Source organism: Rhinoraja longicauda, chromosome 25 (genome assembly GCF_053455715.1).
Source record: "Rhinoraja longicauda isolate Sanriku21f chromosome 25, sRhiLon1.1, whole genome shotgun sequence".
NCBI classification, from domain to species: Eukaryota; Metazoa; Chordata; class Chondrichthyes; order Rajiformes; family Arhynchobatidae; genus Rhinoraja; species Rhinoraja longicauda.
Genome location: NC_135977.1, coordinates 14593175 through 14608760, shown reverse-complemented (window position 1 = coordinate 14608760; position 15586 = coordinate 14593175). Strand labels below are relative to the sequence as shown.

The following is a 15586-nucleotide window of genomic DNA, read 5'->3' as shown; positions in this document are numbered from 1 at the left end:
AAGTCTATTTGAAGAGATATCACACCAGAACACAAGAACCTCAGAGCAAAAGTAGCCCACTTGGCCCTTCAAACCTGTCCCGCCGTTCAATATAATCATGGCCATTCTCTGCTGGCCTCAATTCTTCTCCTGTGCCAGTACCATATCACTCTCAATTCTCTACTTTTCAAATATTTCTGTTTCCACCTTAAATACATCTGATAAATCTGGCCTTCATGACCTTCAAGGGGCAGGGAATTCTGGAGATCTCTGAGAGACAAAGTTTCTACACATCTCAGTTTTAAATAACTGCCTCCTTATTTTGTAGCTAAGTCATTTTGTTTGTTATTCTCACTCAATATTCACCCTTTAAATGTTAGGTCAGACCACCAACAGCTTTCAATAGTTTTATGTAAAACCTCTTGAGTGGTTCACACAGAAGTGATTGATATCCAACAATAAGATTCCTCTTTCTGGTAATTCAGTTTAATAAAGGTTTAGACTTCTGTTTAAAACAAACACATCACTTTCCTAGAAATAACCACTGAAAATAACACTGTAGACACAAACTTCCACACCTGAATTAACCAGAAAATATTCCTTGAGCAGTCACCTTGGAGCAGCTCATGGGGGTGAGAGAATCATGGAAATAGAAGGCACCTGAGTTGACTTGAAACGATCACGATAAAAGATAGCACTTCCACAGACTTTAGATTCAGAAAGAAACAGTGAATGAAATCTCAGCCTACTCAAAATGGCGTGCTGATTATGCAGTATTCCAGAGCTTCAGCAGGGTTCCTTCCCCAATGTAGTCTCACATTTTCTATTTGGGCCAAGAAATTACCATATTTTACTTCTACCCTGACAACTTCACACAACAGCATGCCATTCAAATTCTCATGCTTGCTATACTCTCATTTATTGACTGATCATGATCTCTGAGAAACTTCTATCACTCATATCCTGTGGCTACAAGATACTGGACAAATATGCAATTAAACTTCTTTACAGGATGGCTTACACAATAAATCCACTGTGCTGGCAACAATGTGAAACTCGTTATTCTATATTGCAATTCCTCCCTTAAACATGTTGGAACAGAAAATATCTGTTCTTTTGCCTTCTGACAGCTGTGTGCACATTTATCAAATGATACCCCTCCTCAGCACTGCAACTTCCACCAACTTCCCAATTCCCTAAAAGCAATCACATCCCCCTTTTGGTTTCTTGTTCACAATCCCCTCTCACAGCGGTGACTATGTCTTTGGTTGTTTAGAACTTCCTTTCTAAACTACATTTACCTCTCTATTTCTATCCTCCAAGTTGCTCCTTAAACCAAGCTCTCTGCCAAAATTTTGGTCACAATAATGCCAGGTAGTTAGGTGTTAAAACTGGTTTGAAAGTGCTATTATTAGGCCGTTTCTATTGATCGGACTCAGCAGTAGAACTTTGTTATTCTTGGCTTTACTACTCAGTCATTTGTGGAAAATGCATTTGGAAGAGAACCAACTCGCTTTGTTTTCAATATTACGTCCTGAAAAACATTCTTTTATAACACTGCACGCCCCCTCATATCACCTCTGTGGAACAAACTATAACAAACCAAAGTTATGTGGGGAGAGAGGATTCGAGGAGTAGCTGTTCTAATTAGGAGCACGGAAGTTTTAACCAAATAGATTCAGATTGTACTTTCCATACACTGAGTCCCTTACTTCTGATTCAATTTCAAATCAATTTATCAATTCCAGCTGACATTCTCTTTGAACCTTGAATGTGCAGCAAACGCAGAGAGACAACCTGCAGTAGTGAACTAATGGGAGAGTCTAGGACCAGAGGCCGTAGCCTCAGAATTAAAGGACGTACCTTTAGAAAGGAGATGAGAAGGAATTTCTTTAGTCTGGGCGGTGAATCTGTGGAATTCATTGCCATAGACGGCTGCGGAGCCCAAATCAATGGATATTTTTAAAGCAGATTTTGACAAGATTCTTGATAAGTAAGGGTCTCAGGGGTCATGAGGCGAAGGCAGCAGAATTCAGTTGGGAGGGAAAGCTAGATCAGCCATGATTGGATGACGAACTAGACTTGATGGGCCGAATGGCCTAATTCAGCTCCTAAAACACAATGCATCTTATTCAATGGGGTATTATGCAGATTCTGAGGACTCGACATGATACAAAGGATTCAAACAAAGCCTATGGATCGAAATATGAAGGAAATCACCAATAAGAAGAAATGAAGCTCCAAAGAAATGTGAAAGACAGCAAAAGGATGTTGGGACTAATCAATGAGCAAACCTAATAGGATGTCAACAAGACTTAAGGATGCCATCCCTTACTCTTAATTTCTCTCCGCCGCATCTGCTCCTTAGAACGAAGCTTTCCATTCTAGGCCATCCGAGATGTCCACACTCTTCAGTAAACGTGGTTTCCCCCCCTGCTGTTGCGGATGTAGCCCCCATCTGTGTTTCCTCTGTATTACATGGTCCTGCTCTTGTTCCCCTTACGCCCAGATGGAATAAGGATAGAGTTCCCCTAGTCCTCACCCCTCGAGCCTCTATGATCAATACATCATTCTCTGACATTTCTGTCGCCTTCAATGTAATCCCACCACCAATCACATCTTCCTATCCCCACCACTTTCCGCAGAGACCACTCCCTCCTCAATTCCTTAGTTCACTCAAAGGTAGATGTAAAATGCTGGAGTCTCAGCGGGACGGGTAGCATCTCTGGAGAGAAGGAATAGGTGACGTTTCGGGTCGAGACCCTTCTTCAAACCTTTCCTACACATCCTTTGTTCACTCATCCCTTCCCACTAAACTCGCCACCTTCCCTAGCTACTTTCCCCTACAACAACAGGAGATGTAACTGTGTAGGAAAATAACTGGAGATGTAACACGTATCCCTTTATCTCCTCTCTCACATCCAGCCCTCCTAGGTGAGACTGAGGCTCACATGTACCTCTTTAAACATTGTCTACTTCATTTGGTATTCCCGATGTGGCCTCCTTTACATCAGCAAGACGAAGCATATTCTAGGTGAGTTTTTGCCGAACACTTGCACACTGTCTGCCAAAGCCGGCGAGAACTCCCAGTTGCTATTTTGTATCCCCTTCCCATTCCTTTATTGGCTTTTCTGTCCTTGGCATCCTCCATGAGACCATACCCAAACTGGAGGAACAACACTTCATATTCGGCAACTAATGGTATGAATGTTGAATTCTCCAATTTCAAGTAATAACGTCTCCTTCCCTCTCTCTCATTCCTGTCCACCCCCAATCTGGAACACACACATTTCTCCCACTATCTTCAAAGCCCCCCGCCCCAATAATCCTGCTCTTTCTCTCCTTTCCCATACTCATCTCCCATCTCCCAGACTCCCATTTCCCTTTTATCCTCCTTCTTCCCATTCCTCCCTTCTGTGTCCTTCCACCTATATCCCTCCCTACAGCTTTACATTTCATTCCTCCTCTTCTTATCTAACATGCTTTAGTCTCTTTTGGTTAGCCTTCGTCACTTACTCCACACATTTGCCAATTACCTTCCTCACCTGTATCCACCTTTCACTTGCTCGGCTTTGCCTTGCCCCCACCTCTTTTTTTCAGTCCCCCCCCCACCTTTACTCTAAGAAATCTGAAGAAGGGTCCTGATCCGAAACATTGCCTGTCCATTCCCTCCAGATGTTGCCTGACCTGCTGAGTTCCTCCATTTTATATTGCTTATAAAATCCAATCACCTTGGAAGATACTTTTTCAATGAAAAATTGGCATCATTAATGAAGTACTCTCTGCAATGAAGCTTACTGTACTACTTAACTGTTACCAGAAACATACATTTTACACGTTATTGCTTACACAGTCCATAAGCCAACCAATGTTAGTGGCAACATTTCTCTTTCCATAAGAAAGTAAATCTATCAGGTTATTGCAGAGTAACCTGTGGGTTGTTTTGTGGTTTGTCCAAGATTCCAGCATCTGCAGTTTCTCGTGTCTCCAGCTTTTTTCGTGCTCCAGTTTAAGGAGAGAGATGAGAACCCAAAACCTTCTGACATAAAGGTCAGATTTTTTTAATTTTTAAAAAAATTTGTTGGATCTCTGCACTGTGTGTAATAATTTACAAACTTGTAAACTTTAATGCCATAATCAGGGCATTCTGAAAGGAGAGGGTGAACAGCCAGCGGTAATGGTAAATATCGGCAAAAAGCAACATCCGCAGGAAAAGCGATGAGATCTTGCATTAATTTAGCAAACCAGGTAGCTTTTTAAAGAGCAGTACCTTGAAGGATTGTTCACAAAATGCTGGAGTAACTCAGCAGGTCAGGCAGCATCTCAGGAGAGAAGGAATGGGTAACGTTTCGGATCGAGACCCTTCTTCAGACTGATGTCAGGGGGGGCGGGACAAAGGAAGGATATAGGTGGAGACAGGAAGATAGAGGGAGATCTGGGAAGGAGGAGGGGACGGGAGGGACAGAGGAACTATCTAAAGTTGGAGAAGTCGATGTTCATACCACTGGGCTGCAAGCTGCCCAGGCGAAATATGAGGTGCTGTTCCTCCAATTTCCGTTGGGCCTCACTATGGCACTGGAGGAGGCCCATGACAGAAAGGTCAGACTGGGAATGGGAGGGGGAGTTGAAGTGCTTGGCCACCGGGAGATCAGTTTGGTTAATGCGGACCGAGCTCCACCTTGAAGGATTGCTTCATTTACCACAAGCCTGTGAGCAAAAGAATTGAAGGATAGGTCAGATGAATGTGTGGCTGAAAGGATGGTGCAAGAGGATGGAATCTAGGTTCCTGCATTATTGGGACCATTTCCAGTCCAGGACCGGCATCTCAGCAGGGAAGTTTGCTATTGGGAAGGTTTAAACTGACAAGATGGGGGCTCAATGATGATGTTCCGATGGAAGAGAACAAGTTAGAGAATGTAGTAGGCAGAACAGGAAGGTAAATGCACATGAGGGGAATGCAAAGCAAAATCGCATCCATTTTAATATAAGGAGTCTTAACTAGTAAGCTGGACGAATGGGTAATGGGTCATGACATTATTGACATTATTGCCATCACTGAGGCATGTTTGAAAGTTAGGCGATTGGTAATCCAGTATCCCGGTGTACAGAAATCTTTGGGTGAGACCTTGATTGGATAAAATCAGTCTTGCATTGAAGACCACTCACGGTTTTCCCACTCTATTTTGGGAGCACAGATATGACTGACTGAACAGGAACAGTAATAGAACCATGTCAGGTGTTTTACCTTTAACTGAAGCTGTAACATTTGGAAATTCCAAGAAAAATCTTTCACTGCAGGTTAACAATTTGGCCGTGAAAAACTTATTTATTTCCTGCCATGCCACTGATCAGGCCCAATTTAATTACAATTGATTAAATCACCACCTAAATGAGTAAATTACTCACCAATGTTCTTCATTCCTTCAGCACAACACAGACCATCTTGATTCTGAGATAACCCCATACCCAGCAGAAATGATAGATACAGCCAGAAGTAAAAGTTATGACATATATTAATTGCCCTCTGTGCCACATAGCTTTGCAGTACTGTGCACATTGGAACCTAGCTACATGTGACATCAAGTGTGAAATAACGTCCAACCTGCTCCTAGATCTCACAGAATACTGGGCGTAAAGAGCTGAAATTACAAGAACACAACGAAACAAGGAAACCACGCCCAAGAAAAGCAATCTAAAGTGCCTTAATGACTACAGTGATTACAGCGACTCTGACACCTAGCATCATGAAGTGCTTCGAGATGTTGGTCATGAAGCAAATTAACTCCCGCCTCCCAGCCAGCCTTGATCCATCGCAGTCGCCTACTATTGCAACCGGTCCATAGCAGACACCATCTTCATGGACATACACTCATCCCTGGAGGATCTTGATGACAGACTCCTATTCATTGACTACAGCTCCACATTCAACACCATGATCCCAACCAAACTCATCTCCAAGCTCCTGGGCAGCAGACTCAGCAACCCCTCTGTCACTGGATCCTCAATTTCCTGATTCTAGACCACAATTTTTGATGACAGGCAAAACATCCTCGAAAAAAGTGGTCTCATCTTCTTATTATACTCCATACACACTCATATCCATCTGGCCAAATTCTAGTCTTGCTCCATTTGAATGTTTGCAGATGACACCACCGTGGTGGGCCAGAGTACAGGAAGGAGAAAGAGTTTCGTAACATGGTGTCAAGACAACAACCTCTCACTTAATGTCGGCAAGATGAAGGAGCTCGTTATTGATTAAGGAAACGTGGTGGTATAAATGCCTCGGTCAGCATCAATGATGCAGATGTTGAGATGGGTGAGAACTTCAAAATCCAGGCTGCAAATATCAACATCATTTGTACTGGATCAATCACAATGAAGCTCCGGCAAAGAAAGGACTGCAATGCCTTCACTTCCTCAGACAAAGTATGTTGGCATGTCTGCCATCACACAAACCAACCTCACTCCCATCGACTTTACCGACACTTCATGCTGCTCTGAGAAAGCGGCCAACATAATTTTCACCTCGGTCATTCCCTCTTCTCCCCTCTCCCGTTAGGGAGACAATACATAAGCTTGAAAGCACATGCACATGCCACAGGAAAAGCTAACGATGTAATCCCAATCACCCACACGACCTCATTGTGGCCCTTGACTTTTCGAAAATCTCTTTCTCTACAAGGATCTAATGCTGTAACACTACATTCTGCACTCTAGTGTATTTCTCTTTGCACAATCCGTTGAGGCTTGATTGGACTCGTGTCTAATGTGACTGCCTGGATAGCATGCAAACTATGATTTTCACTGCATCTGTCATTATGTCATACGTAACAATAAAAAAACAATCCAAATACCAAACTGAAACAGGAGTGGGCCACCAGGCCCCTCAAGCCTGCCCCAACATTCAAGATCATGGCTTGTCGAAGCGAGCAATTCCTAAATCTCTCAAATACCTATTAATCATCCATCACCCGGAGTGGCAGAGTATTCAAAGTTTACTACCCTCTGAGATAAGAAATTTCTACGCACTTATTTTAAATGACGGGTCCCTATTTTGTAGCTATGTCTCCTTGTTTGTGACTCCCCCACCAATAAAAATCACCTTAAAGTCTACCCTTTCAAGCCCCCCTTGGGTCTTTTGTTTGAATAAGGTCACCCCTCATTCTTCTAACTCCAAGGAATACATACCTAAACTGTTAAGCCTCTCTTGTTGACAACCTTCTCACCCTTGGAATTAGCCTGGTGAATCTCCTTTGGTCTGACTAAAATACTGACATTTTTTTTTAGGGAAGGGGTCCAAAACTGTGCACATTATTCCAAGTGTGGCTTCACCAATACCCCATTTACAAATTTATCAAACCCTTTCCATTCGTAAACACCGACTCCTTTGCAATAAGGGCCAGAACGTAGTTTGCCTTCTTAACTACTGGTTGGACCTACCTGCTAACTTTTGATTTAAGATAAATTCGACTAAATTAAAAAGGCTGGTAAATAAATTAGGAGCCCAAGATGTGGGAGAAAGTGTGTTAGCATGGATTGAAAATTGTCGTCACACAGAAACCAGAGAATAAATGGGTCCTTTTCAAGTTGGAGGAATGTAATGAGTGGAGTCCCATGGGGATCATTCTGGGCACTCACTTGTTTACTGTTTTCCTGAATGACCCGGAGAGGGAACAAAATGTAAGATTTCCAAATTTGCCAATTATGTGAAAATAGGTGGAAGGGCACCATGTGTGGAGGACAATGTGACTCTGCAACAGGACCGATTTAGATTTTGTAATTGGTTCCAATTGGCAACTGCTCATCTAATTGGCACAATTTCCAAACAAGTCATCAAGAGTTATTCCTCAATTATACCAATCAAAAGCAGATTAAAAATCAAAGCAAACTCTGGTGAACACAATTGGAAATGAATTCCAAAGTTACCACTGAATATTAGTTATCCAAAATAGATTTTTAGTTTAGTTTAGTTTAGAGATACAGCGCGGAAACAGGCCCTTCGGCCCACTGGGTCCACGCCGACAGCGATACCTGCATATTAACACTATCCTACACACGGGTCTCCGGCGCTGCATTCGCTGTAAGGCAGCAAAGTTACCGCTGCGCCACGGTGCCTATAGATGTATTATGAAACCACAGAGTTCCCGATGGCAATCTATTTGGCTTTGATAAAGAGGTTTGGATAGGGAGCTTCAATGGCGCTACTGGTGGAGCTGCTACCTCACAGCGCCAGAGACCCAAGTTCGATCCTGACCTCGGGTGCGGTCTGTGTGGAGTTTGCACGTTCTCCATGACCGTATGGGTTTTTTCCGGGTGCTCCTGCATCCTTCCACATCCCAAAAACATGCAGTTATTAGGTTAATTGGCCTTTGTAAATTACCCCGTTTGTCGGGAATGGGATAACATAGAACGAGAGTAAACAGATGGTCAATGGTCAGATGGACGGTGGGCCGATTGGCCTGTTTCCATGCTGTGTCTCTAAGCCCAAATAAAAAAGCGGAATAATTACATAAACAAAGGGTGATTGATGCTTCTATAGACTGTGATTTTGTCCTACCCATTTTCTCCACCTGTCCCTTGAGATCAGTCTTTCCCCAAGCGCAGTTGCTGCCTGGAGATTGTTTGCTCTTCTACAATAGGTAATATGGTTGGGGTGGATGTGAGTGTGTGAGGTGGATATAAATTGAGTGGAAAGGACCTTTCTGAACAGTAATCTACCTTCCTCAGAGCCTCTGATAAATGGTGCAATTTTGGAGAAACAGCGAGTTCCCTATTTGAATTCTTGATAGCCATCTTACATTGATGGTGTTTACACTTGTTCTTTCCCACAAGTGGAAATGCTCTCTCTTTAATGTCAAAACTTTTTTAAAAATTACAAATGATTTATATTGGTTCCTCCCATGGCATCCTAATTCCAAGAGAAAAACAATTTAACCCACTTTTTTTGGATTTTTTTTTAATATGACCTGACCACAGTCTATGCACTTTTTACAAATTGACCAGAACAGACCTCCAAGTATGATCTTACCAAGGTTCAATGTATGTTTGGCATAAATGTTGTTCAATTACATCCCCACATAAAAATATTTAGATGGACTACACTGACAGAACTTAGCATGGTCATTAAGACACATCTCCTCCAATCATTATGAATTATACTATTAGTCATACAGCATGGAAATAGGTCCTTTGGCCCAACGTCCACGCCGACCAAGTTGCTCCATCTACACTAGTCCCACCTGCCTGCATCTGGCCCATATCCTTTTAAACCTTTCCTGTCAATGTACATGTCCAATTATTTTTGAAGTAATTCCCTCTCTCTGGCTGTCTCCATCTGCCTTTGTAGTTCGCAAAACCACATTGAGAACTCAACTCTTGGCCTCCTCTCTCCCAAAGATACTAGAGGAACAAGATGGACCACTCCGTTGAAATCGCCTATACTGAAGTGTAGTATGCAAAGGAGCCATTTTAATAGGCAATACCCACCGTTCAAGATCAAGGTTATTAACCGTTATTTTTCTTATGAAATGTTTCTGCAAGTTTCTGCCTACTAAAATGGCGTCATGACATACTACGGTTTTTAGGGTCGAGTGGTCTATCTTGTTCCTCTAGTATCTTTGCTCTCTCCCAATCTTGACTTCTTTGACAATGTTTGTTCTTTTGAACTTGGAAGAATCCTCAGACATTTTGTTTCTGCAGTAAAGATGAAAGATGTCATTATACATATACATGTATGTAAATCCTGTATTTAGCTGCTGATTGCTTAGTTTAAAGAATGCTCATTAATAAAGAGGCTTTGGCAACAGTTTTTGAGTGCAATGAAAATGTCTTAATTCAGTCTGGCTCATAGCATTTGAGTCTTTCTGACCCAAAAAATTGATTTGGGTGATTAATGGGTGGGGTGCAGTGCATCAGCTGTAGGTAATTCAGTAAGAATAAGTTTAGACCTAACAAGTTTAATAGTACACGCATGCTTCCCATAATTCAGTTAATATAAGTAAAGTCCAACAAAGACCTACTACCTACATTCATGGTGCAATCCCCAAGGAGGTTACAATATCACTGTTGGCTCGATGTGCATTGAACAAAAGACATATTGTTAACTACTGATTATGAATGAAGTTTCAGAATCTGACGCAGATGTGCGAGATTCGCACTTTACTCATTAATTGAACCATTATCAATAGAAATCTCTACAATTCACACAACTGCAGACATCTTGTCATGACAGGATATTAGGGGCACTTGTTTTCATGCAAACTAAACAAATAGTGACAAGGGAATAAGGGGAATAAGTTGTACTGAGCGATAACTTCCAACAACATGACTCAGCACCTTGGTTTTATCAAGTTTTTCTATTATCATGAGTATGCATATGAAGAACATACCAGAGAGAACAACACGTCCTCCCAAGGAGTGCTCCAGTTCCGAATAGCAAATATCTTAAGGATGTGATCGACGTAAAAAACTGCAAGCACTAGTTTACCTGCAGAAAGATCAAAGACTTGTTCTGATACAACAAGTAGCAGTAACACCGATCAGTCAGGTCCATCAGTGATTTAATGGCAGAACTGATGCTTTTGGCTGTGTGACAGTCAGAAAGCACATGATTTCACTCCAGTGCTGAGAAGCAGTTAATTAATTTGCACCCTTGGTTGTATGGTGCATTCTAAGATTTGCTTGCCATTTACTGGAAGTTTACAAGAAAATGTAAGGTGCTCGTGATGGCTTTGTTTGCACTCATTGACATGTCGAAACTTCCCTCAGCTTTGATACGAAATGTAAATATGTTTTTGGTTCCAACTAATTAACTTTAGATAACCTGAGAGAGTCTCAATTGGTCCGCTGAAATTCATGAAAACGTGCACAGATCCTATGATTTTTGACTTACATTTTATTTTAAAACATTAAGCATTTTTTGCTGTGTTGTAGTCATGATCTTGCTACAACTGAAAATGCCCAGATATTAAATGATATTGTTCAAATCACTCTTAAGCCATAGACAGTGTATTCAATCTGCTTCTTTGGCAGTCCCTTGGGATCAAGGATGATTGTTTCCTCTTTAGTTCTGAGGTGTGGAAGATGTCTGCAGTCCCTTTAACCTGGTGCAGTTTTTGCACAATAGCTGCCACAAGGCACGTCAGATCAGGTTTTAGCACAACGAGAAGGAGATCCAGGACAATTGGAGGCCAGGCTCTCATACACATGTGCAGGTAACACAGACGTACAGACACAAATGCATGTGCACATACTAAAATATTGCCATGGTGTGAGGTAAACGTCTGTTGCTGTATCATTTCAATCTTCCAGATTGCTAATGTTATCATATTGCTGAATAGTTATTATCATATACACAATCTTTAAGTATCAGTACCTTATATACATCTCCAGAATCTGGTAAATATTTAAAACAAATTGTCCACTATTAGCTTTGGGAACACATCATAGCCTTGGAGTAATACAGTTGACAAGTCAATTGAAATGGATAAATCTAGTGTTAAGCAGTTGAATAGGACTAATGGAACACATCTATGTACATGCTGGATTTGCACTATAACATCTGAATCTTTTACTAACTATTCAATATTACATTAGGAACACAGCAATTAGAACAGGCCATCACTTCACCAAATAGAACAGTTGATCTATACCATTAGTTCATTTACCTGCCTTTGCTTCATATTATTTAATAACCTTAATAAATAATAATATCATTCTTGAGTATTGAAATTTCCCCCAGTAGGCACAGTGCTTTAGGGTAGAGTTTCAGATTTCACTGTCTCACATGTGAAACAGCGCTCAGAGATTTCACTGCTGAATTTTCATTTGTTCTTGATTCTTCCACTACTTCATTTCGTTCTTCCATATCCCCAAATCAAATTTATTTAACTTTTAGATAGCCAAATCTGATTAGGATTCTTCCAAATTAATAGCAGCCAAGGTTATACACAACCTATCTTTGTGATTTAACTCTCCAACTCTTTGTACTTTTCACTTTTATGAACCTATCTCATCCCCTCAAACAGAACCTCTCCCCCTTTGTAAACCACCTAGTCGATGCCGACCATTGATCACCCCGTACACTAGCACTCTCCTACACAGTAGGAACAATTTACAATTTTACAAGAGCCAATTAACCTACAAACCTGTACATCCTTGGAGTGTGGGAGGGAGGGAGAAAGGGAGGAAACCAGAGAACCGGGAGGAAACCAGAGAACCGGGAGAAAACCCACGAGGTCAATGAGAAAATGTATAAATTCTGTACAGATAGCACCTGTAGTCAGGATCGAACCCAGGTCTCTGGAGCTATATGGCAGCAACTCTACCGCTGTGCCACTGTGCCACCTAATCAATCTCTTAATCAAGATAAAGAATAATTTGTAAATTATTGCCGATCTCTCTGACGGGGATAATATCAGTGTTATTAGTGGGTGTTAAGTCATGGACTGTCTTTCAAAACATTTCACTACCACCCGACAGGTTATTTACACCTGCGCCCATTTTACCAAGGACCCATAGTCGGCCTGCTGATTTTGGTATTCCACCCTTCGCTCTTTGACATAAATAAAATCTTCTGACATGGTACAGGCACATCCCAATGCAATGTCACATAAATACTAAGCAATAATGAAATGCTAAAGTATTCTTTTAAAAAAAGATTTGTTCCCAGGCGTACAAGGCACTGGGACAATTCAGCAGGAAAAATGCACAAACTTTGAGATTCCTCTTGCAACATTATCATTTCACATTTTAAACCATGATAAATACGTATTTGAAGAATAAATGTTCAAGACGTTTAAAATACAATGACTATGCATTACCTGTTTAATCAGCATATAGGTTTCTGACATGATTGTCTCAATCTTCCCAAGGTCAACAGTCATGACCTTCTGGCCTTGCTGCCAGACCCTGTAGGCGTCCAACAGCAGAGCTTTCCCAGTTTCTGTGTCATCTATCAGTTTTCTCTTCCTGCCCGTTTTCCTGACCACTTGATTGGCCGTGACATGTGACGTCCCTGTGATCCCTTGCTGTTTTGAGCTGATGTTCAGGTCCTCCAAAGAAAGTTCAGCAGGTTTGCATTCAGGGCCCTTACCCTCAGAAAGGCCAACAGTTTTGTTGTGGTCCACTTCCACCCCACCGGGAGGCTTGAATGAAAAATCCAATTTTCCTTGTGTAGCAGAGCTGTCAAGTTCCATTGGTTCATCTGTGCCAGTGTATGGTTTGCTGAGCTCGCCCAGAATTTCATCATTTTTATCCCCTTGCTCCATGTCCATAGGCTTGAGCAATTGCTCCCTTGGAATATCATTTACTCCATTTTCTGTGCTTTTTAAAGGCCCCTCAGAGATGGTGAGTTTTTTTGCCACAACGCCTTTGTGCTCCTCAGCATTAGGCTTGTTTGAAGCATCCGATGTCATCTCCCCCATTGGAGAAACTATTGATTTTGGAATCTGGTCTTCTGATACCTAATCATGAATGGAATAATGGAGGAACACATTCATCATAATGAACCCATTAAACAACTGAACCCTTTAATACTTTTTTCAAAACAAATACAGATATGCCTCCTTTACAAATTCACATCCACTTCCTCTTTTTAATGGTGTTACCTGTGCACTATTTACAAAAGGACTACCCATTATTTTCTTGTTATTAATGGAGTTACCTTTTCATTAGAAAGCAGCAATTTAAAGTTTTACAGACACCCATCCATCTAATTTATGTCTGTATTCCTGGTGTGGCAGCAGACGAGGACACGAGACCGCAGATGCTGGGATTCTAAGCAAAACACGAGCTGCTGGAGGAAGTCCGGAGGTCACTTGTGGAAGGAAATGGACTGACTACATTTCAAGTCGGGACCGTCTACCAATGTGAAGAAAGGTCCCGAACCGAAACGTCATCTGTTCATTTCTTACCACAGATACTGCCTGGCTGGCTGAGTTCCACCAGCAATTTATGTTCTCCTTCTGGCAAATTAAGACCTGTGCCGTCAGAAGCCAAAAGCCCATCACATCAGAACTGCCACAATACTTGAAAAGTTTCATAAAATGTAAAAATTATTTACAAGTAAAAAGAAACAAACATCAGCATCCTGGTTGCAAGCTTGTAACTTCTGTAACATGGGTCAAATTTGAACAAATGTGTAAAGAAAATCAAAAAGTGCATTTGCTGAGATCTGAAATAGAAACAAAAATACTGGAAACACTCATCAAGTCAGTCAGCATCGGTGAAGAGATTTTTTCCAACAATGCTGCCTGACCTGTTGAGAGATTCTACTATTTTCTCTTTTAATTTCAAAGTCACAAAGAAAGTAGGCAAGCCACATCAACCACAGAGAAAATGCATATCAAAACCTCTTGACAAACATGGAATAATTTATAGCATTACCCCAGATAATTCTTTTAAGTTGTCCTCAAGCACCTTTACTGTGAAAACTAACGCCCGCTTGGCAAGTACTTGGCGATCCACATCACGCAAATATTTTCTGTGAAAAAAAGCAGTAAACCATGAGCAGAGCCTTACATATCCATTAATGGAAGCACACAAATGGAATGGCAGCTACTGTACATTTCAATCAATTCTAAAAAAGGGAACAATTACATTTCTCATCTCAGTATCTGTTTTTTATTTATGCAACAATACCCAGATCTAATTGGAATGCTGGATTTCAAAGCAAATTAAACAAACATTTCAGTTCTGGCCAAAGCAAAACATTTCCTAGATAACAAATCACTTCGCATTCTGTTCTGTTCACTAGTTTCACCTTATTTAAGTTACTGTATAGAGGTGTGGGGAAAAACATATATAAGTTCACTACAACCACTATTCATACTGCAAAAAAGAACCATTAGAATAATTCACAATGTCGGTTTTTGTGAACACACCAACTCATTATTTATAAAGTCTAAAATAATCAAATTTTATGACATTGTGGAATATCAAAACAGCTCAATTCATGTACAAAGTGAGAAACAATTTGCTACCAAGTAACTTACAGGAAATGTTTTATGAAAGAGAGGGGGGGGGGGGGGTATAATTTAAGGGGAACCTTAAATTTCAAGATTCGCAATACTCGAACAACAATGAAAAGATTTTCTATATCAATCAGTGGAGTAAAGCTATGGAACAGAATGAATGCGGAATTAAAACAATGTTCAAACATCATCCAGTTTAAAAACAAATATAAACACATGATTTTTTCTAGGTACAGTGAGGAGGGGGATTAACAGTCACCAGGGGTCTACATATAATAACACATCATTATTTAAATAAGTATATCCAAATGAACATATAAGGGTGTACGAGTATTTTTGTATTAATATCTGACTTATTATACAGGTGGGTGACTATATTTGTATTTATATTTTGTATGTAAATGGTCGGGTATATGTATATATATGATTGGCCTAATGTATGTATATATATCAGATGTAGTTAATATAGACATTATTGTGTAAATAGGTATATTCATATGATTATAGGGGTGAGTGAGTATATATGTAGTTATATATGTATTTTAGGTATTAGTTATTATAGATAATACTTGATAAATATTGATTAGAGAATGGGGGTAGGATTAAATAAGTTCACACTTCTTCCTACTCCTTTT

General features: G+C 40.7%; 1 protein-coding gene across 4 annotated transcripts in view; it reads right to left on the bottom strand.

The window, feature by feature from the left end:
• The window catches only part of cabin1 (calcineurin binding protein 1), a 220037-nt gene that overhangs the window by 55835 nt on the left and 148616 nt on the right, over positions 1 to 15586 (bottom strand). For all 4 annotated transcript variants that reach the window (XM_078421329.1, XM_078421331.1, XM_078421330.1 and 1 more), the window contains 2 exons: positions 14365 to 14461; positions 12801 to 13442 (listed from right to left, as the gene is read on the bottom strand). In XM_078421329.1, coding sequence (XP_078277455.1) covers positions 12801 to 13442; positions 14365 to 14461 — 739 coding nt within the window. The remainder of the gene's footprint in view (positions 1 to 12800; positions 13443 to 14364; positions 14462 to 15586) is intronic.